Source organism: Ixodes scapularis, unplaced genomic scaffold (genome assembly GCF_016920785.2).
Source record: "Ixodes scapularis isolate PalLabHiFi unplaced genomic scaffold, ASM1692078v2 PGA_scaffold2__306_contigs__length_199485367, whole genome shotgun sequence".
NCBI classification, from domain to species: Eukaryota; Metazoa; Arthropoda; class Arachnida; order Ixodida; family Ixodidae; genus Ixodes; species Ixodes scapularis.
The window spans coordinates 165,570,699-165,592,725 of NW_024609857.1; the positions used below are offsets into that span (position 1 = coordinate 165,570,699).

A 22,027-nucleotide genomic window follows, 5' to 3' on the forward strand; every position below is an offset into this window, starting at 1 on the left:
CCACCAAGGAAGGGCCTAGCCCGGCATTTGCCCAGTTGCCAAGGCCTTGTTTTCACCTCGGCCACAGGGCGAAAAACAAGGACCGGCATTTGCTAGGGCACCGAGGCCTTGATTTCACCTCGGCCATTAAGCAAAGACCGAGGGCCGGCATTTGCCAGGCCACCGAGGTCTCGTTTTCACCTCGGCCATTGGGCAAAAAACAAGGACCGGCATTTGCTAGGCCACCGAGGCCTTGATTTCACCTCGGCCATTAAGCAAAGACCGAGGGCCGGCATTTGCTAGGCCACCGAGGCCTTGTTTTCACCTCGGCCATTGAGCAAAGAACGAGGGCCGGCATCTGCTAGGCCACAAAGGTATATCCGAGCGTCGTTTTCAGCCTGGCCATGGAGCAAATACCGACGCGGCATTAGCCTGGCCACAGATGTATAACCGAGGTCTCGTTTTCACCTCGGCCATTGGGCAAAAAACAAGGGCCGGCATGTGCTAGGCCACCGAGGCCTTGATTTCACCTCGGCCATTAAGCAAAGACCGAGGGCCGGCATTTGCTAGGCCACCGAGGCCTTGATTTCTTCTCGGCTATTGAGCAAAGAACGAGGGCCGGCATCTGCTAGGCCACAAAGGTATATCCGAGGGTCGTTTTCAGCCTGGCCATGGAGAAATTACCGACGCGGCATTAGCCTGGCTTTGTTTTCACCTCGGCCATTGAGCAAAAAACAATGTGACATTTGCCTGGCCAGAAAAGGCATAGCCGAAGGTCATTTTCACCTCGGCCATGGGGCAAATAATGCTAGCTGTGGCATTTTCATTGCCACTAAAGGTATAGCAGACGGCAGTTTTCTCCCCAATCTAAAGGCAAAATAACATGCGAGAACAGATGTTTGTGTTTGTAGGTTCATCATGTTGCAGGCAACAATACTCAAGCTCTAGGCATCACTGTAATGCACTCAAGGCACTGGGGTGGATCAGCTAGGAGGCATCCAGATAGAGTTCTTAGTGATCTGAACATCATATGACGCACCCATTCTTATTGAACCTTCATGTTACAGCACCTGCTGCTTCGCTGTGCAAAAAGAAAAAAGATTGACAAAAACCTACCTAGTTGCAATTGCTCATGATAATCAAAGTCTAGGCTAAATTGCAGTTGCACTAGCTTTCCAACAACCACCTCCGAAGTCTGGCACAAATGATGTGCAATGTTTCTTGTCTCCCCGTACAAAAAAAATTGGTGTCATTTACAGTGTATGTTATCTACTATTCAAACAAACAACAAAGAAACAGTTTACCGATTTCACAAGAATATAGTCTCCGAAGGATATATATATTGCCTAGTCCAAAAATTTCAAAGGTGTTGGTGGCCAGGCTGTTGGTTAACTGATCATAAATTCAATGGACACTGGAAGAAAGGGTCATCAGTTCGATTCACTGTCAGATTAAAAGTGCATGTCCCCAGGTTAGTCAATTTATACCAGCAAAAAAAGACACCAATGTGTTGAAATTCGAAATATGTTTGTCCTGTCCGCCTTCTTTGTATAACTCTTTCGTATTTTTGAATCAGGGCTGTTCAAGAAGTATCCAACCTTTGGAAGGAAAAAATACATTTATTTGCCTTGAGGTCTAAAACTCTAATCCCCTTCAAACTACTCCCCTTGGGATAGCACACACTTCAATGTTTGAAAGGCTTAGCTGTTTATTCAGCCAGCTGTTCCGGTGCCCTAGGCCTCTTGTGCCGTAGTTCACATGGTTTCTGAATGAGCCGAAGTCTTATCTTTGATGACTTGGCTGCCTCCAGTTCCACATGGCCCAAGCCTCAGCACATTGCCTGCAAAATGATATGAGAGCAATTCACTTATAGGATCAAGACAAACAAAATTTAATTTAGACTAATTGCTTCTTTTCATGTCACCATTTTGGAACAATGTTTCTACCAAACTAGACAAGCAGAAAATCGAAGAGTTGCCACTCATATGGCTGCATGAAAAAGTATAATCTGCTTGTAACACTGGAATGTGCTTGCCAGAGACGAGTTACAGCATAATGATGTGCTGTATTACCAATTTCATGTGATCGTTTAAAATCCTCTAAAACTGTAAAACTACGGCACCTGAAAAAAAGTATATGAAGTATACAACCCCTACTATTTGCATTGAGAGCTGCCACTAAATACTGTTTTGTCTGAACTAAAAAAAGTACAGTGGACTCGCAATAATTCAAACTCTGATATTTCGTACTGCCATTAATTCAAACAAATTTAAAAATTTAGTTTTTTCCCTAAATTTTAATGCATCTATAAGCTGTTTAATTCAAACAATGTTTTCGCTCCATTCACACTATTTGTTCATTGCGGAGGGTTAGCCCCGTTGAGTGCGCTTCTCATCGAGCACCTGTGTACTCCGGAAAAGCAATACACGCGAAGCTCGTGGTCATTGCTTTGCCGCAGTATACGGGTGCTAGGTGAGAAGCATGCTCGATGGGACTAACCCATCCCGATTATGCAAGGAGCACTGTTCTGACAATCTGCTTTCATTATTTGTGCTTTGATTTTTCTAAGGGGGATTAAATTCCAGATGAAAGAAAGAATATTTGCATATAGCAAGCAGATTTATAAATTCCTTCGATTAGGATAGCTGGCCGTTTGTTTAGGTTTAATTTTATGTGAAATCTGTCATTTACATGCCACCCCAATGTAGGCATTGGACTTACAGAGGCCACAGTTCATATATGTAGTTATATTAAAACTAACTGAGCTTAGAAGTGGACAAGGGGAAGGTTGGGAACAACCTTCACAAGTTAAGCTGAATTTTTGTTTAAGCACGGCACAACAGTAGTAAAAGGCTTTGAGAAACTATTCTATATTCAATTAGAAAATATTCGGCCAATATTAATATTTGCTTTAAGCCTCACCATTGTTTTATGTGTGCCCTTTTTTAAATAGGCCTGTGCAGAGGATAGTATAAAAAACTGCTTGGTGTATGTAGTTATTGCTATAGCGATTTCATACTTTGCCTCATATCACTTTTCCATAAATTTCCGATAATTCAAACTTCTCATATTTCAAATTAAAGTCTGTGGCTTTCAGGAGTTTGAGTTACTGAGAGTCGAGTGTATTAGAAAATATTTCCGGTCCTCCAAAAACCAAGAACCTGAACATTGACTTCAAGCAACAGCTTTTCTAGCTGCCAAATAAGTAACATGCCACACCAGAAGTGTAAAGCTTCCTTCAGTGACATGAATAGCAACCTTACACAAAAGATGAGCACCAAGTAACTTATGCACAGGAGGCGGCTGTCGCCATGTAGGAAAGTAACACAACTTGCAAACGTGCCTAACACAGAGGGGCATGCCCACCCCAAACTCCTGGATAGCCTAGGTTTGCTGAAAAGCCTCGTCCATCTATCTTGGAGTCCCCAAGTAGCAGCAATCAAGAAGTCAACTTCCCCTCGAGGCAGACTGCCCTCAAGCCCCTCCCAGTGGCCTTCGTTATACCAGAAGCCCAAGATGGATTACGTTAGTGAAGAGTCCTCTCGCTCGTTGCCTAGGAAAAGGTGAGGAGGAGCATCACCACTCGGAAGGTCTAGGGACCATTAACGCAGCACATCTCTATCTTCTGTTTTGGTTTGATCACATTTACACTGCATTGGAAAACCATAAATGCCTGCAGAAGCAAGTCACTGGATCTTGGAAAAACAGCAGTGGACTGTTTTTCATTATTCCACACTGTTCATTGTTAATTTGTTACACCAGAGACCGCTATTTCACTAGAAATGGCAGTTGGTGGCTGCACAGTCATTGCACAATTAATAAGAGCATGAGTCTCTGGCAATGGAAGTTTTTTTAGTAAAACTGGTGCTCTAAATAATGTTGTGGTTCAAGAAAATGATGATGATGAAGATAAAAATTTAAATAACACTTGAATGTGATGGGTTTTAAAGCCGCAAGCCACATGGTCTTGAGCAGAGGTTGGCGACACCTTTTGTCATAAAAGCACCTTCAAACAAAATATTGATAAACTTTAGATCTCTCTAAACAAAAGAGGAAACCATCACTTCATTCTGTGATTTTGGTTTGCTTCAACTTGCAATAATTTTGACATTGCCTTGAAGTTTCACTCTAAAAGAAATTTCTTATGATGAATGTACCGAAGACTGGGCCTCAGCTAAATTTAAATGGAGAGAAAGGTTCTTAATTAAGCGGCACACAACAGAACATATAAAGGGAGACTTTAAGAAACCCTTTCCATGGGTGCACTTCCACTTACAACCATCTCCAAAAGAAAAATATTTTGCTGGACTTTAGTGCCTTCTATAGAAGAGTACGGCTGGGCAATGGATAGAATAACCGACCAATTAATCAAATATTGCTTTAATCTGGATTATTCTGTTTATCCGGTCAACCGGTAAAACTTTGACGAACCAAAAGAAAATCAAAATTAAATGCTTTTACCATAGAGAAATGGCCGAGTACATGCATATGAAGGGCAAAGTTTAGGTGAAATTTTAACCTAAAATAAACTGTAAGGGCAAGATTTGTAACTCCAGACAAGGTGCAGAGGGTTACATGTGCTCTGGCCACTTTAACATATATTGAGTGTCTGTTTAGAACAGCGAGAACAATCAAAGGAAGCCGCTCTTGCCGATGAATATCAACAAACCTCTTTGCCTCATGCAACTCAAGTAATAAACTGCGAGTGTGTCCTCAAACTGTTGTCAACTATGTATTGAAGTTGATTCATAATCAATTTTGTATACTGTTTATCAAACATTCAGCGAAGGCAAAGAAAAATATATATAATTTTGAGTATGCATGGAAAGGAATGAGAATGATTAATCTATTAATAATCGGTTAAGGGATGGCAATTATAATGAGGCTTAAATTATAATCAATGCTCAGCCCTACAGTCCAGTCATTGTTGCTAGCAGCTGAAATGACCAAGCGACGACTGACAACAGTGGCACTGCCTTAACAAGAAAACTTCAACTAGCGATAAAAGATAACGTTCAGAAGAGATTGCAGTGGCATGATGCCTGACTCGGCTTGATCATGGTTGAGAACCGCACACCTTGCTGCAGATGTGCTGCTCCTGGCATTGTTTACAGTCACCATTATGTTTGCCTGCTGAGTCATAGGACAAAGTTATTGGGCTGGGACAAAGGCCACCGGCCCAGATAATTGAGGCGCCAACGAGCACGGCTAGGCGATAGCAAAACATAAAGATGACTCAAATCGAGGTGCTCCTAAACGATGAGAAACAGGCAGAGTGGCATAGCAGTGGCCATGCACTCTTGTCCTCAAACCGCCTCTTATTGCTACTTCAGCATCTCTTGTAGAAGCCCAGCAAGCAGTGGATTTCGGTCATTGCACTAACATTTCAGCTTGCACTGTCCAGGACTCAGCACGACCCCCAACATACTCAAGGACAGAGATACAAAGAAGCAACCTACTAACCTCTGTGTAAATGTGATCAAAGAAACAGGGAATACCCTCGAGCTTATAGCCTAGAAAATAGAAAAGCACCATACACAACATTAACTTCCTAAAAGAGAGGGACATCAAGCCTGGTTCTAGGGAAAAAGATATAGGCTAAAAAAGTTCTTCCACTCACAGTCAAAGCATAGGAAAGACTTATTCACCACAGTTACAAGCTTCAATTTTGTTACTGACTCTTTCAGTATAAATTTGTGGACATTCTCTTGGGTCAAAACGTTTTCAGGACAGATCCATAAAGGGTCACAATTATTCCCTCAAATGTTTTCACAGTTCCAAATCCTGACCCCTGTTTTTATGCAATCTTTGCAACAAATTCTGCAAGAAAAGCAACAAAAAAAACCCACTTGAATAAATGTAATATTTGTGCGCCCTTATGGGATCCTGCTGAAATAGTTTTGACCGAAGGGAATGACTACAAGCATATACTGCAAGAATCAATAATAATAATATTGATAAAGCATAGAAATGCGTTGACTAAGCCCTTTCTGTGCTTCGACTCTGAGTGGAACAGGCGTACAGGGACGTAGCCAGGGAGGGGGAGGGGTGCTTATGGGGCTTCAGCCCCACCCCGAAATCCAGCCGACCCTATAATATTATACACAAACATTTTGACCCCTTACCCCTCTCCGAACCCGAAGTAAAGGACATCCCAGCCACCCCCCCTAAAAAGAAAAAAAAAAAAATTCTTGGCTATGCTACTGCTTTTTGCCTGTATTTTTTCGTTAGAAACAAGTTCGATGTCCACCCGTTTTTGGAAACTTGACCTTGTGTATGATGTTTTTGTACTTCCTAGGTTAAAAACTCAAGCTATTCTTCTTTCAACCACATTTATTCAGAGGTTCGTAGGTTGCTTCATTTCATTTGTTGTCTTGGGGACCTTCGGGGTTGCGTACAGTAGAAGGCTGCAATATCCGGGAACGAATTCCCTTTGTAGGGTGGTTGTAAGCAGGAAAATTATATTTTTAAAGAGTGCCTTTGTGTCTCCCTCTTCAGGGTTGCCTATTTATTTTTAGCCCATTCTTTTAGACTTCAGTGTTTGCATCATCCTTCATGAATCCCTACTACTGTATTGGGTGATTCACCTTGTTTAACCTGTGCCAGCTTGCACCTCGGTTTTGTTCTTTAAAGACACTAACACGCCCTAAAAGAGACACTAACACGCCCAAGCGATTTAATTTGTGTCAAGAGACTAGCCAGGAAATATTTTACTACACAGCCACGTATATATTTAATAAAGCCAAAAAACTCTGCAGTTCGAAACCGAAAAGACGATGACGACGAATTTGCGTGCACCGTTTGTCGTGCGATTATTTCGCACGACAAACGCTCAATGTCTGCGCTTGAAGATCAATTGGCTGGTATCACAAATGACCGTTCCGAAGTAAAGACCCCTCATCCGTCGCAACGTTGGTGCATCATGCGTCACCATCGCCCGCAGTACGTCACTGTATTGAATATGATATGCATACGTACTTCCTGTGATCTGTGTAAGATTTTTTTTTTCAATCAGCAGTTTTGCTGGCTTTTGGAGACCACAAAAATGGGGTCCATATTCTTTTTTTTTTAATGTTGCGTGTGTGCCTTAGATGATGCAAAACTTGGAATATATTTGGTACATACAGTTTAAACCCCAGATAACCATGAAAAAGAGAGTGAATGTGATAGCAAGCAACCAATTCAAGAATGGCTGTTTTTGAGCAGAAACAAACAAATTTGGATCCGCAAGTAATGTTCTGGGTAGTTGGAATATCGTAGGTCATGTTTAAACAAAAACCTCAACAAGCATAAACACCATATCAATGTCCCTTTAATAGATTACGAGTTACATTTCTAGACACAAGCATAAACAATTTTTGTGATTAAGTTGCAAGCACACAGTTAATTCATAGGAATGATGAGAGCATACTTTTGTTCACTAGTGTTGATACTGACTAAATGATAAACCATCATTTAAGACAAAAACAAAAAAACGGTGCAAATGTCACAAGAGAACAGACACATAAAGCACAGTGCTATGGTGTGTTCACCTCCACCTCTTTTTACATATTTCCATTCTTTGCTTCTAACCCATTTGTTAATAATTTTTTGTTTGGGATTATTTGTGCTAGGGGTTCACTGTAATGACCCACCTGCCATGGCATTCACTTTAGGCGCAGTCCTCCCTTCTTCAAGGCACCATCCTCGAAGAAGTGCTAGGTGGGCGTCCCTTTCACTCTTGTGATGCAGTTCCTCAGGTTCCCATAGGTTGCAAGCTGCCAGACAAGCCAGCTGAGTCAGGAAAACCAGTCCTGCAGCAAATTTCACTTTAACACTTTTAGACGTAAACACCCATGCACCTAAAAGAAGACAAGACAAACAGCAAAGCAAGTGGTTAGTCCTTCTTAAATGACTTCTTTCATTTCGCTGGGAACATATGTATAGGTCACACACTAGTGTACATCCAGTGGTATGGCTTAATTTTAAGATGAGCACTCTCTTATATAACTTCAAACTTATCTAGAAAACACTGAATATAATGGGTCAGACATAAAAGTTATTTAAATAACCTGTATGTTTACTCAACATTTCCTTATATTATACACAAACAGTAATGCAGTGTGGGGCTGTGCATTAATTACAAACTTGCAACCGGTTAACAGTTGACATTTATTTAAATAATTGATCAGTTAATGAGTGACTCGGAGGTTTATAAAATTGTTAACATAATTTGAAATTGTGAGTATTACAAAATACAGTTGGAGAATGTAATTGCTGGGATTCCCATATCCTATGCAATGGAGGAACGAAACGTAATAATGAAGCCATTTTTATTTAGTGGTGTGTTTGGCACACAATCAAAGGTCATGGGTTGATGTGGCAGAAGCTGACATCAAATGCCAGCTACTAAGTATTATTGAAGTAATTAAAAAGTGAGATTTGGAATGCAATGCAAATAAGTCATTATCCTCCAACAGGAAACACAACAGCAAATTAATATGGTATAGCCCTTAGACAAGGATGCTGTACAAAGTTACTCCCTGTAATGGCCCACGAGCTCCCCAAATGAATACAAATAAATAATAGTTCGTAATGACATAATAGGGCAACCTTCCATCAACACAAGTGACGTCAAGACAACTGTTATCGTATGACTGCCACGAAGCACGGACATCCACACAGTAGTCAATATATGCTGTCATTTCACTCAACTCACGCTACGATGCTTGCTAATCATGTCAGCTTTAGCCTGGTCAGGGTGGCACCTATTACAAAATTCAGACTTCACTTTAGTTTATGTCATGAAGAGAGACACACCATATAATAAGTAAAACAACCTTAACTAGAACTTTTAGCAAGGAGGAGGGTGCAATAGCTTAATGTACAGAACATCCATGAAAAAAATCGAACCCTGGTTTTTGTACCGCAAAAATAAACTAGACTTTGGAGAAAGCTCAAACTCCGTTAGAACATAGCCGCAGCCATTCAAGCGAGATGCTCAAGTTTTAACGCATATCATTACCAGAATAAAAAGTTAGAGGTGGAAAACTGTTTTTGACTATAAGACGCCGTCCCTGAGAAGCAGCAGACAGAATGCCGCTGTTTGTGACAGCATCTCACAGATGGTGCCTCCACCTGCCAAGGGTCAGAGCCATAGATAGGGGAGAGTTTGGCCATCCATTGTCCTCGGTGAACCCATGCGGACCCTTGACTCCTCCCAACGGCATTGACGTTGGCCCTAGCAACCACGTGGCAACGATGAACCCGCTGCACATGACACGCTCCTGACCACCATTTTTGTTCTTATTCCCCGTACGCGTGCATAGGCTACTCTGGAGGTTTACCGGCTCCTTGATTTTCTGAGCTTTTATTTTCAAAGACAAAAATGATTTGTTGCTGCGCCATCGGGTGCTCTAACAGCAGCCATGACGGCTTTCAGTTGTTTATTATTCCGAAAGAAAAAAATGAGGGAAACTCTGGCTAATAAAAATAAAGCGCGACACGTGGACGCCAACAGCTGGTTCCCGACTTTCTGAGGTAAGAATCTTTTCATTTATTCCAAAAACTTTCCACTATGGAAATGATCACTTGTGCCTTGCGTGATCGCATCTACAGCTACGATCACAGACGGTATGAATTTATAAATTACTGTCAATAGCATTGATCTGGTCATATATGCAGTTCAAACTTTGGCTCAACTCAAGAAAAGTGAGACATAATTATAGTTCGTTGCAATCAAGATAAGCATGGTGCGATCACTAAAGCTATGATCTTTGTTTGTTGCATAAAGATATACGAGCACATGGAATTTAAATGAAACAAAACGGCAAAGTTAATTTTAATTATGTGCATTTCTCATGTTCACTATCTGCAACATCTAAGGGGCCCTGGTTATGACAGCCCTGTTTAAACTAGTGACTGCTAAGTAAATTGAAAGTTATAAGTGTCCTGGATTTAATGTACATAAAGCAACTAAGCATGTAAACATTAATTATAGGGCATTATAAGGTAAAATAAATTATATTTTTCTAGGCACTTTCAAGAATCCCAGTTTGAGCAAAATCGCGCAGATGGCTGGATGAAGCTGAAGCAGAAGACTGCCATTTCAACAGTGTTTGCACGTTCTAATCGCAAGAGAAGGAAATCACCAATGATGCGAAATGCTCCATTACCAAAGGTAAGTGTGCCACATAACGGGTGTATTTTTTTTATTCGTTCACATGTACCCCAGGCAAAATAAATAAGAGTGACATTAGGACACTTTTAATTTTGCCATTTGCTTACCCGACTTGAGGGACATTAAGAACAAAATTGTTTGTGGAGTTAGGCGGCTAAGTGTAGTTAGGCGAAGCAGCTCAGCGGCTCTGCTCCGCAAAGACGCTGTGCAAGCTTGTACAGCGTCCCAATAGACCTTTTTCTAAATTTCCCAAGCACCGAGTGCAGTTACAGGCATTGCACGTGCTGGCGTCTGCAGTAGTAATTGTTCAAAAGCAAAAAGTCTAAAACAAATTTTGCCTTGCACGCGCGTTCGTCAAAGCCTTATTATGTTTATTTACTTTGAATCTTTTATAAGAGAAAGGCCAGCGCGCGCGGACCGTAGAATTGCACTTCCAGCGTTGTTCTCGATGCTTGGGTAGTTTAGAAAAAGGTCTAATGGGACGCTGTCTGCTTTTGTGTGCTATCAATACCCGGCCGATTCAGTCAAGGCAATCCGCTCTCCAAAGACGTTGCCATGCCGACAATTATTGCGTTCATTTAGGCTTAGTAATGGCCAGAATCAAAAGACTATAAGAAAATGCGGCGAGGTCATTGCTCATGCTTTGCGATTTAAGTAAGATAAGGCAAAGTGAAAGCCTCCCGCACCATTTGTTGCTGACTAACGCGCCCGATATTAAAGCTACAACGACATATTAGTTCCATAGCGAGCGGCACTCACTCACCGGGGCACCGCCATGTTTCCCCGCATCTTTACCGAGCCAGTCACGTGATATAATAATCCCTCTCCTAGGTACTGCGGCAAACTTTAGCCGCTGTTAGCGCTTTGAGCAAACGGGCCCAGACTATGTTGTTCACGCGTTAACTGCAGTTTAAGGAACGCTAGTTGGTTATAAAATAAAACTGAACATAAGCAATTAATGCAAGTGCATGTAAACGACTGTTGGCATTCGCGAGGACAGAAGCAGATGATGTCTGATTCGGTACTTATCAAAATGCCTTTTCACAGAAAAAAAAAAATTCAAGTGACTACAATTTTAGGTTTTTCAATTAGTTTTATTTCCTTCTATAAAGAACCGACAAAGTTGGGGACAAGGATACAATACTTTTGTCAGGTATTGTATCTTTGCTGCCAGTCGCTCGGGTTAGACCACTGAGGGAGCGCTGGAAGCCTCGAGGGCAAGTGGCGCCATCTGCACAACCTACTCGGCAACGGCAAATGAAGATCCGGCATGGAACAAATCAATTTACGACTGCATCTCAAAAGACATTGGCTCAACCTTCCAAAATGAACCGATAATGATCGTGGGTGACTTTAACTGCCATATATTAGAACTGGATGGTAGGGAAAGCAAAGCAGCAGAACTCAGGAAACTAGTAAAAAACACAGCATAAAGGGGGGGGGGGGTGCAACGATTTCCGAACTTCGGTCAAAAATTTGTGGAAGTTGCCCTCTGACACTTCTGAAGTAACAAACAGAAAACCGATTTCTCCAGCGTGTCCTAGTTGTTGCATAAAAAAGATAAATATTGGCATTTCGGGCACCCCTCAACTCACTTCCAGTCTTCAGGGTCACACCGGGTCCCCCTCCTAGTGACGTCCTTCGGAGTGCCGTGTGGGTTCCCGTGTGCTGTCTCGGAGGACACTTCCTCTCCCTCTCTCTGCTGACATTAGCGGGCGTTAGGCTGCAGCTTAGAGCCGAGCGAAGTCACGTAATCTTCTAGCCGTAGTTCCTCCGGCTGCCACTTGCGGCTGCAAGTGGGGGAAAAAGCTCGGATTTTGCTTTGCAATTATGCAGCGGAATCGCAACATTTTGAAGGAAGGAAATGGTTTCTCTATCCTCCGGGGCACGATAAACAGCGTAAAAATGATGAGATGCAAATTCTTTTAACCATAAAATTGTTGAACCCCCCTCTTTTAACTATAGTTAACCTGGAGCCACAATGCAAGGGAAAAACAACCTGGAGCCGCAACAACCAAAAATCAACAATTGACTATATCCTCATAAACGACGAGGCAGGCAAAGAAAACATCTAGATGCTATACACATAGACGAGAGCAAGGTAAGCAGCTGTGCAAGCAATTATAACAGAATACTGCTAAAACTAAACACCAACAACCAAAGACAGAAAAAAATAAAAACATCCAGGAAAACCACTGGAAGCTAGGAGCAGAACATAAAATAGAAAAATTTGCATCAGAATTGGAGAAAAAAATTACAAAAGCCAGCACATATGAAGAACTAATGAGCCTAATTACACAAACAGCCAAAGAACAAGTGGAAAAAACCAGGAAAGGGAAACAATGAAACCGAAGGCCCTGGTTCGACAGGAGGTAAAGGAGGAAATTGGGAAGACGAGAGATCAACAGGCAGCACAGGTGGGCACAACGAAAAGGCTACACCCAAGACTACCTGTGGGAATGTTTTGAAGAACAAAGAGTTCGAGTGAAGGCACTATACCCCGTTTCACCTCATGTTGTACCGCAGCGAAGGCTAGAAGTGTGAGCTCATAGCGTTGGCAGCTGCCCTTGGTGCACGAGAGCTTGTGCCGCCGAGGTGTGCCATTGAGCAAGGAGCTCGCGCTTGTAGCCTTTCCTGCGGTACAACACAAGGTGAAACAAAGTATGGTGGCCACAAAAATTCAACAGTTCTGCAGAAAGACAGAGGAAGACATACTGAAAAAGGGGAAAAAATCTAACGAGACATTCTGGAGACAAATTACTACAATGCATGCAGAAAAAAAGAAAGAACAGACACGTATGCTGCAAAGAGGGGGCAAAGACCTGAAAGAAAAATGCGAAATAGAAGAATGGATGACTGAGTACTTCTTACAGCAACAACAAAAAACTGAAGCAAACCCCGGAAGAGACATACAGTCAAAAAGAAACTTTGGGAAAACGCAAAATACAGAAGCATTCCATACTAGATCCTATAACCACGGGGGAAATGAAGAGGCAAATAAGACGACTGAAAAACAAGAAGGCAACCGGTATGGATGATATTCCGAACGAGTTCCTGAAGGCAATTAAAAAAGAGGCAGCAAACAACCTCAGAACATGTTTTAATGAACGCCTGGTGTCAACAGAAATACCGTAAGTGTGGAAACAGGCAAGAGTAAAGCTCCTATATAAAGGGAAACAAGCAGACCCAAAAGACCTCAATGCCTATCGACCAATCGCAATAATCAGCAGTCTGCAAATGATTTGCAAGCATAATAAACCACAGGCTACAGATCTTGTATGATAAAAACAACTTTTTCGTAGAAGCTCAAAATGGCTTTCGGCAAAACAGAAGAACAAGCGATAACCTATTTACGTTAATCCCAAGCCATAGAAATGAAAAACATCCAAAACTCCCAGTTGTTCCTGGGATTCCTAGACCTAGAGAAAGCATATGATGCAGTACCACACCAAAGATTATGGGATAAGATGTAGAAAAGCGGACTCGAAAAGGAAAGTGTCGAACACCTGAAGAGCTTGTACAGGGGTTGCGAGGCCTGGTACACATTAGAAAACTACAAATCAAAACCAGTACCAATAAGTATTGGACTGAGACAGGAGTGTCCCCTATCGCCAACACTGTTTAATGTGTACACAAACGACCTTCTCAAACATCTCAAACATCTGGAGGAGGAAGGGGCAGGGTTGGGCTTGAGCACTGCGACCAAGGACGGACAGGAAGAATACACGCGCATCCCATGCCTGGCCTTTGCGAATGATGTGGTGCTCCTCGCAGAGTCCTCAACCGATATGCAGCACATGATTGACATCTGCACAGGGGTGGCAGCGAGGGACAACCTGAAATTTAATGCAGGAAGAACGCAGTGGATGGGCTCCAACGTGAATTTGGACACCAGCTTTTACCTACAAAATTAAACAGTACAGAAAACAACAGCCTACAATTACCTTGGTGTAACAATAACGCACAGCAAGGACTACCTGACCAAACAGGAAAAAAACGTAATTAAAAAGTCAAACAAACTGAAGGGGGTGGTGTGGCATCTCGCCAGGCACTCATACAATAGACACTCTATTGGGAGGCTACTATGGAAATCCCTTGCAGTCCGAGCAGTGACTTACGCGAATGACGCGCTTACATACAGCGAGACAGTGGTAAAGTGTCTGGATCGACATCAATACAGACTGGGGAGATGGCTGCTGAGCTGCACAGCAAACGCAGCGGTAACCGGGGAAATGGGATGTCTACCCACGAGATACGAGAGGACAGGTCGAAGCTTGCATACATGGGCAGACTAAAGTTCCTTCCCCAGGAGAGCTACGCCAGAAGGATGTACTACCACATCCGATATCAGGGGTCCAAGACAGGCTGGATGAAGAGAATAAAGACCATAGATTCTAAGTACGGTGGGGGCACAACAAGACATCTGGTGACGACGGAACAGGAGTGGGCGAGGACAATACGGGCAGTGGTGACACGGGCCGGAATAGAGGACTGGAGAAGGACAATGCAGAGGATACTGAGCCTCCAACTGTACAGGAAACACAAGAAGGAACCAGCGCCCTATCCACACTAGCAGGGAGACCGAGCCAGCGCGCTGCTGTTCCAGGCTCGAACGGGCTCCCTACTGACCCAGAGACGCAGATTTGAGCTCTATGGAGAAGATCCAAACTGCGAGCTCTGTGGCGGCGACGAGGAGACTGTCGAACACATCTTGGGACAACGCAGTAGCATCGACCATAAAGGGCAAAGCGCGTTGTAGTGCGGTATAGCACAGGCCTTTGGCTACGGAGAAGAGGCCGAGGAGGGCAGCGACGACGACAGTGACCGTAAAAATTACACGCCACATGGGGACATGAATCATCCGACGGAGGCAACAAACCGCCGCCTCGTGGCGTGAGAGGGACTTTGCCGAATCGCGAAACCCCTTGCCTAGAGCGGAACGCCTGAACTGTGGCCTGAACAACCTCAACAATGCACTTCCCCCCCCCCCCCCACCCCCACCCCCCCTTGCCGCCCTACCACGCACACGCCCGCTGTCGCACAAGCCGTCTCGCTAGCAGACGGACGGAAGAGCGCAGTGGCGCAGCGAGCGCAAGAGAGAATTTATCTCGGCCTCAGGGTGCGCCGTGCGTGCGGAGCAAGGCGACGGGCGGCGCAGGTCGGAGCGCTGTTTCAGCTCATTTTGTCCGCGATAGTACAGGTTGAGAAGTTGAAAGCAGATCACCCCGTTATCATGTCGCTAGTACCACGGCAGAACTTCAAAATGAAATATTAACGATAAACTCGCGGATACCATAAGAACCCCAAAATATCGCCGTGAGAATGCAATTGAATGAGGGCACTCTGGGCACAGGGTATTTTTAAAGAGCGAAAGCAATCCGCGAAACCACGAAAGAGACAGTCAGACATATGTGGTCGCTCGCATCAAATGTAAACAATAAAAGGTTTCTATATTCACTTACCAGGTTCCCGAACAAATAACAAGTGTTCGAAAGAATGTTGCAGATAACATCTCACCTTTAAATCCGTCAACACGTCCAAACGACACGTCCAGATGAAACTGCGAGTCTGCATCTTTTCAACGGAGTCTGCGACGCCGTTGAAAAGATGGATTGTCTTGGCCGGCCGGTTTTACGGTTTTACCGGTTTTACTTCAAAGCGCTGCCCATGCAAAGAAACCGAAACTATACTTGAGGTAGTTTCGGTATAGATTCCGGCAGGTTTGAAAGATCAAGGAACGAAAGTAAACCCTGAGACAATGATAAACAAAATAACAGACAAAACAACTTGCCCTCTCCGTTATTTTATTTCTCCTTGTCTCAGGGTTTAGATTACGTTAAAAAAATTAAATGCATTTTTTACGTGCGTTGTGTGTGTGTGTAGGTGTGAACGCGAGAGTCCGTGTGCGTGCCTCTGCGGATGCGATTGCGTGTGCAACACTGGTGTGTGCAGGCGTGCATGCGTCTGTGTGCATGTGTGCGCGGGAGCGCGCGCGTGTATGCCACGTCCCTGTGCGCGTGCATGTATGTGTGCGTGCGTGTGCATGTCTGCATGAATGTGCGTCTGTGTGTGTGCTTGCGCGCTCGCGTGTGCGTGCGTCTGTGTCTGTGTGCGTTTCATTTTGTTAGCCCTGGACATTGGTGACATAATTTTTTTTTAGAAAGGGGGGGGGGGGGGGTCCGTATGCCGCAACCTACCGCCACATTTTTGGGGGGTATTGGGGGGATTCCCCTGGCTACGCCACTGGCCCTGGATGTAAAACAAAATGTAATTTGTGTAGCTAAAAAGCGGCAGAATATTAACAGCAGCGGTCAGGTGTGCCTGCGGAGACTTTCAAACTTCGTTTAAAAATAGGGTGTAAAAAGAAAACAAAAAGTCATTTTGGCAACAAACTACGGCCAACCTACTTCAAAAAGTGCAAAAAAAAAAAAACAACTTTTAAATTTTTGCAGTGAAGACAAAGGCACCGGCACGAGCGCGTGGCTTTAGAAAGTGCCTCTTATGAACGAGTGCTCGTACAAACAAAAGCACACTACTGAGCGATGCTCACGCGCCTCTCTGCGCCTTTGTCTTTACTGCAGACATTTCTGAGATGGAGTATAGTTAGAATTTCCAGCGCCTTTGGGATGATAGCATCAGTGTCACGAAATACTGTGACGTCGTCTTGGCTGCAAGCCATACTCACGAAATCCCTATTTCTATACTGAAAGCATTTATGAAAATAAATATCCTTTGCATTTAAAAATATCTTTAAGGGCACACATTGCACTTCGGGCATACTGTGAATTAGAGTAGCTCGTCTTTATATTTATTCATTTTCATTAATTCATTTATATTCGTTGTTGAAGTGCTACAAATATTTATTTTGGAAAATATGACGAAGCCATAGCATAAAAAACAATACATTTTGCACAAAAATGCACAAAAAATAAATAAATGCAGGCACAGTTTGTACTACGCGACGAAGGGATAGCACAATTGTTAAAAAAAAGCACAAATAAAAAAATAAAGGCAGAGTTTGTACTAAAACAAAAGAAAGCGTCATTTCCAATCTCCCTTTCAAATCACGATTCCAGAGATGCTACTAGTGTTTCCGAAAGCGTTATTTTTTTTTTTTTTCTCCACTTGGTTTCCGAAACCGAAACCAAAAGTATTCAGAATTTACAGTAGCACCAAAACAATTTTGCACAAAAGCGGTCACTCCAAAAATATTGTCGCAGGCGCGTTAAAAAAAAGCCGTTGTTTATACGACGTGTAAAAGAAAAAGTAAAAAAGAAAAAAAAAAGAGCATTTAAAGTTTTGCGTTTGTGACCACCACTTGCTCCGTAGTTCCAGATGGTCTGGCACAGTCTGGCATACGAATGGGCGCGTTCAGTAGCGCCTCCCTTGCCCCCGAACGGAGTGGTTCGAGTCGGAGTCATCGGAGCGCCTACTGAACGGCAAAAAAACGCCGCGGCTCCAAACCTGCTTCTACGCAATTTCCGCTTCCTCCCCTGTGCCAGCCGGTCTCCGAATAAACTGGAAGCAGACGATGGCGAGCACGATCGCTTTTATTTGACGCCGGTTTTGAAGAAGTCTTTACAAGGTCGTTGAAGAAAAAGCGGGTGATTGTACACATCAGCGCTGCTGTTCGAAGCGATGCAACGCGATCGAGCCCTTTGCTCGGCGGTGCAAAGGCAGCTACTGTTATAAAAGCCGACAAAAATCGTCGTCAGCACACACAAAATACAGAGCTCAGCGAATCTACCCCGTCGGTTGCGATACTTTTATACGGCCAGAAGTTTGTTCTGCCCTTCGTAACGAACTTCCTATAAAATGTATTCGTATACACACGGGAAGTTCGGCCGCGCTCGGCGATCAAGGTTTTGTCGGCCGAAGCGAGCCTCAGCCTCAGCCAACGTGCACCCCGATTTAGCTACGCAAACAAAACATTAATCGGTATCATGCTCTGCGTGAGTGTCCAACCGGGTTCTAAAGTCGCGTTCATACCCTGTTTTGCTCTGTTGAGCGCGGACGGGACTATCGTCAATATTACTGAGTCTCCGTGCAACGGTGATCAAGACACGGCGTCAAATGAACGTTTACGTTGTTTATTAGCATATTCAAACCAAACAAAATACGGTCCAATGCATTTTCCGAAAGAGCCTTACCTGAAAAATATATTCGAACGCGTTATTCGTCTTACCTTGAGCACTTTTCATTAACAAAAGCGAGCAAACCGCGCACCCGCGATAGAACCGAAGCAACTTATCCCGCCATATTGTTTGTTTTTTCCTCTTTTAACGCCGGAAATCGTCACCAGTCAGGAAATGACGTCATTTTAGCTCCTTTGACTCTACGTGCACCGTCTCCGGACTCGGTGCTTCGGAGCTTGACTCCGAAGCCCCGGAGTTACGTGCACCGGAAGTGACTTTTGGCCGTCCAGTGGAAGGAGTCAGTGACTCCTTGACTCCGGGGCCGCTACTGAACGCGCCCAATGGGAACCGCGCCGTCGTCGACGTCGCTCTGTGGTTTGCGTTCATTTCTACCTTTAAACCGATTCCTTTAGGTTTTTTTTTCTTTTTTCTTTTACAGGTACTTTGTCAAGAGTAACAAACGATATCTGGGAGACGCTGATGGACGCTGCGTCTAGTCAACGACCGTAGGTTGTGCACGGCTGCCGGAGCACCTTCGGGAAACGCTAACCGCCGGTAAGCAAGTGTTTCTCTTTTAAATTGATTCGATAGCGTGTTGATTGAACATATTTGAAGGGATATCCAGCTAGTTTTCGTTGTAGATTCAAAGTTTGAAGTGAGACGCATGCCGAAATGACAGAGACGAGCTTAGAGCATCGCCGCCGGGCGTGTCACGTCCGAATAGATAACTGTCGAGCCAGTCCATCCAGGCTGTCCCTATTCGCACTCCGAGTGCGGATAGTGGGCGCGTTAAGTCGGCGCTTCTTTACTTCTACTCCGACGCTCCGAGTTTCATACTCCGAGCGCAGCAACTAAACGGCGCATAGCGTACAAGAGCGCGATACACCGAGGCTGCGTTCCAAACCTACTCGAATGGATCCGAGTTACACTGGCCGATTATGTCACGTGACAACAAAAATAGAGAAACGCTGGACGCGGGTAGGTTTTCGATAACCACCTTTACCCTAGAGTTAGATCGGTAGATCGAGTAAGCTCCTTCCGACCGTGAATACGGGTGGCAGAAGCCGAAAATATTTCGAAGATAAATAATTAGGCCCGTGTGGAGCCGCAGACTCTAAAGCAAAAGAGACTGCAACGTATGAAGTTTCTACGAACGTTTTAATATTCCTGAAAGGTTTTAAGACCCGTTTCGTGCACATATCTGGAAGGTTACCATGGCCGATCTACAGGGTGAAACAAGGAGACGCCAGGTTCTTCAAATTAATTGAAAAATTCGGTCTCTTATAGCGAGTTCGTTTCGCACGCACTGGCACCGTTCGAGTTCTCTAACAGAAGGCATCGCACTCACAGAGTGTTGCACGGAAAACTGGACTCAAACGAACTTGCCAAATGCACCGAGTGCAGAAGCCTGATGCTGCCGCCATCTATGTTGTAGAAAAGGCACCGACTTCAAACCGAAACTAGCGCCTTTCTGTTCCGAGCATAGAGGTTCTGAGTGATGCGTGGGAATGCGAGAATGCAGTTGCTACCAACGTTTATCTACTAACGTTGGCAACTGCAGCCTGTAGTTTATAGTTGCAATGTCTTCAAGCAGCTCGGCTGCCGTAGAGCTAGTTACAGACGGCGTAAATTTCCGCAACCAGCTGTCTACAAAGCAGCTGGTTGCGATCTTTCAATTCTTATAACCGTTTACACTGAAGAAAACTAATGATGCTGTCCGAGCAGAAGCTTGATCCATTTGAGCATGGTATTATGCGTGAACCACTGAAAGGGTACGGCTTAAAACTAGCCTGTTAGAATATCCAGCGAAACTGGGATTTTCGATTTAAATCGTCACTATAGGTGGATTAGATATTAGCTTTGGTGAGGGCGTCGAGAACGAGAGCTTTCTCGAACAAAATACGACGGGGCAAGTTAGCTGCTTAGGTAAATGTTAAACATGATGATGTTGCCCAATCCTCGGGTAAAGTCACCATCTTTAGCTTTCTCTGATGCTTATTGGGTAGTCAGAGGGGGAGTTTTATCGACAAATGTTCAATTTTTCACCCGCACACGGATGGTGATAGAAATCTCGAGGGCCGCTGTTGCGTTTGTTCTGAGCATTTCTTTACACACTGGTATATTTCAGCGTTTTTACGGCAACAGAGTGATTTAAAACCTGCAAATGAATCGCGGGTTGTCAATTGCTTCCTTCGTGAAATAGCAGGCGCTCACAATTCAAGTTCGCGTTTGATTTCGTTGCCCGCGGGACATGATTTCTATCAGAAAATCTACTTTTTTTTTTTCCGTAGAGTAGATTGTTGGGCTAGTTGGTTTTAGAATTTGGAATACATTTTAGCGCTCAAAAAACAGGGACAAAGAGGCGAGAAACAGACAGCACAGTGCGCTTTTGGAATACATTTTAGCGCTCAAAAAATGGGGACAAAGAGGCGAGAAACAGACAGCACTGTGTGTCTGTTTCTCGCCTCTTTTTTTTCCGTTCGGTTCCGCCACATATCGTAGGAGACGAACCCTCGTCGTCTGCTCCCGCTCCTCGCCGGCCCCGCCGGAGCGAGGCATGACGGGATTGCATTTTGGCGCACTCCCGATTTTCTCGGTGCAGCGAGCGCATGCACGCGTGGGGTGTCAGCGATGAAACGAACTCGGAGAGTGCAACCACTCGTGGAGCGCCGGCCGAAACGAACCCGTTCCTTGCTGCGAGTGGGCACGCGTGGGCACGAGTGCCGTGAAACGAACTCGCTATTAACCTATCGCGCTACGACTTTGTGCAGCGTTGCCCACAGATGGTGCATTTTTTTTGTAAAATTTGAAAAGAGCGAACTTACCTGAAGAAAAAGTAAAGAGAGAAAAAGGCTTAGCTCCTATGGAAACGCAGCGTAGCCACCGGTCTTCAAACAACACGGTGCCGTTTCGCACGGGCCACAAGAGATGGCGCAAGCGGTCGTGACGCCAACTGCCGCCAACGAACGAGCAGACGACGCAGACAGGAACTGCAGTTCCTTGTTGTTACCGCACTTGTTTTTGTTTCTGCGATTGTCGCCGCCCGCGGAACGCGCTCCGCTTTTGAGTCGAAAAGATTGTCTGCTTGAGGCGCTGGCTCTCGGCGCCGTATGCTCGTTCGTTGGCGGCGTTCGTTGCGCCATCTCTTGTGACCCGTGCGAAACGGCGCCGTGTTGTTTGAAGACCGGTGGCGTCGCTGCGTTTCCATAGGAGCTAAGCCTTTTTCTTTCTTTACTTTTTCCTCAGGTAAGTTCGCTCTTTGCAAATTTTACAAAAAAAGTGCACCATCTGTGGGCAACGCTGCACAAAGTCGTGGCGCGATAGGTTAAGAAACCGAATTTTCCGGTCGATTTAAAGAGCCTGGTGTCTCCTTGTTTCACCCTGTATTTATAGGGAGTATTTACTGGCGGCCATAGCTATGTGCGCGACTGCTGAGCCTGTGCTGACGGCGTGCTTCCATAGTTCTTTCGCCACGTGCGTTTCGCACCACCAAGATTGCCGGCCTTAGGAGCCTATTAACGTGAGCTCGTTCCGAGCATGCGCTCTAAACATCGCCCTCAAATATGGCGTCCAGTGAATACTCCCTATTGACCATGCATGCTGTTACGATTTCAATTAAAGAAAACATTCTTGAACCGGCTCGTCGACGCAGGAAACCCCCAAATTTGTCAGATTCCCTGGTTCCGTCGGTTCCGTCTCGCAGCGAGACGGAAGCACGCCGATACCGGCGCACCGTTGTTCAATTGCACGTCAA

The 22,027-nt window shown here is 44.5% G+C and overlaps 1 protein-coding gene and 2 long non-coding RNA genes across 6 annotated transcripts in view; 1 reads left to right on the plus strand and 2 right to left on the minus strand.

Moving 5' to 3' along the window:
• Nucleotides 1-1,733: 1,733 nt before the first annotated feature.
• Nucleotides 1,734-16,723, minus strand: LOC121836651. The gene is made up of 5 exons (XM_042291609.1): nt 16,715-16,723; nt 16,336-16,459; nt 15,656-15,712; nt 7,614-7,772; nt 1,734-1,819 (listed from the first exon to the last, which is right to left on the minus strand). Exons 1-5 carry the CDS (start codon nt 16,721-16,723, stop codon nt 1,734-1,736), a joined length of 435 nt encoding a protein of 144 aa, XP_042147543.1.
• LOC115332008 lies at nt 8,708-14,909 on the minus strand. Its single transcript, XR_006078028.1, has 3 exons — nt 14,768-14,909; nt 11,734-11,928; nt 8,708-8,726 (listed from the first exon to the last, which is right to left on the minus strand). It is a non-coding gene; the product is annotated as an uncharacterized LOC115332008 (long non-coding RNA).
• A 1,896-nt stretch (nt 16,724-18,619) lies between the features above and the next one.
• LOC121836838 overlaps nt 18,620-22,027 on the plus strand; it is a 67,377-nt gene continuing 63,969 nt past the window's right edge. For all 4 annotated transcript variants that reach the window (XR_006078025.1, XR_006078024.1, XR_006078026.1 and 1 more), the window contains exon 1: nt 18,620-18,828. This is a non-coding gene — a long non-coding RNA (uncharacterized LOC121836838). The remainder of the gene's footprint in view (nt 18,829-22,027) is intronic.

Bases quoted from the DNA above. Each gene is read 5' to 3' on its own strand.
- LOC121836651 (XM_042291609.1), bottom strand. The intron at 7,773-15,655 runs GTGAGATGTTAT...AATTTGCTGCAG, and splicing joins ACGTGTTGACGGATTTAAAG to GACTGGTTTTCCTGACTCAG. The intron at 1,820-7,613 runs GTGGGTCATTAC...ATCATTTTGCAG, and splicing joins TAAAGTGAATGCCATGGCAG to GCAATGTGCTGAGGCTTGGG.